This window comes from Carlito syrichta, unplaced genomic scaffold (genome assembly GCF_000164805.1).
Source record: "Carlito syrichta isolate Samal-C Ts95f unplaced genomic scaffold, Tarsius_syrichta-2.0.1 Scaffold136025, whole genome shotgun sequence".
NCBI lineage: Eukaryota > Metazoa > Chordata > Mammalia > Primates > Tarsiidae > Carlito > Carlito syrichta.
The window spans coordinates 5,516-7,992 of NW_007080121.1; the positions used below are offsets into that span (position 1 = coordinate 5,516).

At 50.2% G+C, this 2,477-nt stretch overlaps 1 protein-coding gene across 2 annotated transcripts in view; it reads left to right on the forward strand.

Moving 5' to 3' along the window:
• LOC103251090 (alanyl-tRNA editing protein Aarsd1-like) overlaps positions 1–2,477 on the forward strand; it is a 7,546-nt gene that overhangs the window by 221 nt on the left and 4,848 nt on the right. For both annotated transcript variants that reach the window (XM_008049700.1, XM_021708389.1), the window contains exon 2: positions 65–196. In XM_008049700.1, the coding sequence (XP_008047891.1) occupies positions 65–196 (132 nt within the window). The remainder of the gene's footprint in view (positions 1–64; positions 197–2,477) is intronic.

Sequence of the window (2,477 nt, forward strand, 5' to 3'; positions counted from 1 at the left end):
GGCGGGACTGAGTCCAGGTGCGGAGAGGGCGGGGTCGGGCCACAGTCGCGTCCCTCTCGTGCAGTTCACCACCACCGTGGTCTCCTGCCGTCCCGCTGAGCTGCAGACCGAAGGGAGCCCCGGCCAGAAAGAAGTGCTGCGCGGGTTCCACGTGGTGCTGGAAGACACGCTGCTTTTCCCCGAGGGCGGGGGACAGGTACCTAGTCGATCCCTCCCGGGAACCCCAGATGCCTTCGTGCCTAGGCGGGACCTGCTCTCCCGCCCCGTCCTTCTCAGCCGTAGCGAAGTCAGATGGACGTTAGCGCAATTCGTGTTCTTACTCACTTAATTTTTTTTTTTGAGTTGGAGTCTCACTCTGTCGCCCAGGCTGGAGGGCTGTAGCACGCCTCTGGCCACCGCAGCCTTGACCTGATGGGCTCAGGCGATTCTCCCGCCTCAGCCTTCGGAGTAGGGGAATTACAGGCATGCGCTACCACGCCCGGCTGATTTTTTGATTTATTGTGGAGATGAGGTCTCGCTGCCCAGGCGGGTCTCGAACCCGCGGGCTCAGGCAATCCGCTCACCTCAGCCTCCCAAAGGCGCGGGATTTCAGGCTGAGCCACCGATCCCGGCTCCGCCCCAGCCTTTCAATAGCTGGAACTACAGGCATGTGCCACCACACTCATTTAATATTTATCAGCGGATGCTGGTCTAGATGTAACCTATGCTGGGAGTTATTCTGGGCACTAAGGATAAAGAACAAGATGTGTCTCTATAGATGTGTTTACTGGAGAAAACTGCGTGTGGCACACATGATAAGTGGTAAAACTGAGTCAAGGGAAGACAATGATGGGATGCTTGTCTAGATGGGGTAAGTTATTTCTGTAGAGACCTAAATGGAGGTGAAGAGGGAACCATTGCAAATTTTTTTTTCTTTTGAGTTGGAGTCTCACTCTGTCAACCTGCTGGACACTGGCGATCCTTCCTCCTCAGCCTTCCAAGTAGCCGGAACTACAGGCGTGTGCTACCACTCCTGTCTAATTTTTGGTGTATTGCAGAGACGAGGTCTCACCAAGTTGCCCCAGGCTGGTCTCAAACCCCTGGGCTCAGACAGTTCATTTGCCTTGGCCTCCCAAAGTACTGGGAATACAGGCTGAGCTACTGAGCCCGGCCACCATTGCAGTTTTTTAGCAGTCCTGGTGGAGGGGAAAGTAGTCCACGCAGAGAGAATGGCAAGTGCAAAGGCTCTGATGTAGGAATTATCTTAGGATGCGTGACAGGGACTGAAAAAATGTTCCTGGAGGAGTTCAGATGACATAGAAGGCACAACAGAGAGCAGACTTGTTGGTGCTGTAATGAACTGGAGACTGACAGTGTGCACAGAGGAGAGGAGAAGGATGATACCAAAAGTGGGCGTTATGGGAAAAACTCTTCTAGCAGAGGTAATAGCACAAAGTCAGGGAACTCTGAAAGACTCTAACAAGCCTAGTTAACTGTAAATAGTCCAGTATTGTTGGATTTTGTGGTGCATGTTGATGACAGGCTAGAAAGGTCATTGGGGGCCAGTTCAGGAGACTTTGAAGGATGTGTTAAGTAAGGTGTATGGTCTTCATTCAGGAAAGTGTGGCAAACTATACAGGTTCTTAAGCAAAGAAGTGACGTGAAAGAACGTGCTTGGTAGGCTTGCTAGTGAGGAAGTTCCAATTTCATATCAGTGACATCGTTGTTACAGTGGTTTTCCTACCATGGAAGTTTCCTGATCTGCTGAGGAAAACCTGTGACCTCATGTATCCATAGAAGTTCTCATTTGAGACATCACTTTGAGGAAGACTCCCTGAGACTCTTAGGTCTCTTCCTCTTGAGGTTCTGTAGCACCATATACATTTTTGTATTGTGATATGGTATAGATCATATTGCATTTCCCTGTTTTCCTGTCTGTGTTTTTCTCCAGACTCTTTTTTTTTTTGAGTTGAAGTCTCACTCTGTCGCCCAGAATGGAGTGCAGTGGCACACTCCAGCCACCGCAGCCTCGACCTGTTGGGCTCTGGCGATCCTTCTGCTCAGCCTTCCAAGTAGCTGAAACTACAGGTGCGCACTACCACGCCCGGCTAATTTTTTGATTTATTGTAGAGGTGAGGTCTCGCCAAGTTGCCCAGGCAGATCTCGAACCCGTGGGCTCAGGCAATCCACTCACCTCGGCCTCCCAAAGCATGGGATTACAGGCTGAGCCACTGAGCCCAGCTATTCTCCAGACTCTTTAATTCTGTGACGGATTGTGTCTTATCTACTTTGTGTTCTTGGGCTGGCACAGTGTCTTATAAGAAGGTAGCACTTGATACGTTTTCAAATAAAGGAATATTTTTTTAGTCTAATGCTAGTAGCAGTGCAGAGGGAGAGAAGAAAATCCAGATCATTTTAGACTGTTAAAGATAAGAATCGCCAGGCTCGGTGGCTCAGCCTGTAATCCTGCGCCTTTGGGAGGCTGAGGTGAGTGGATT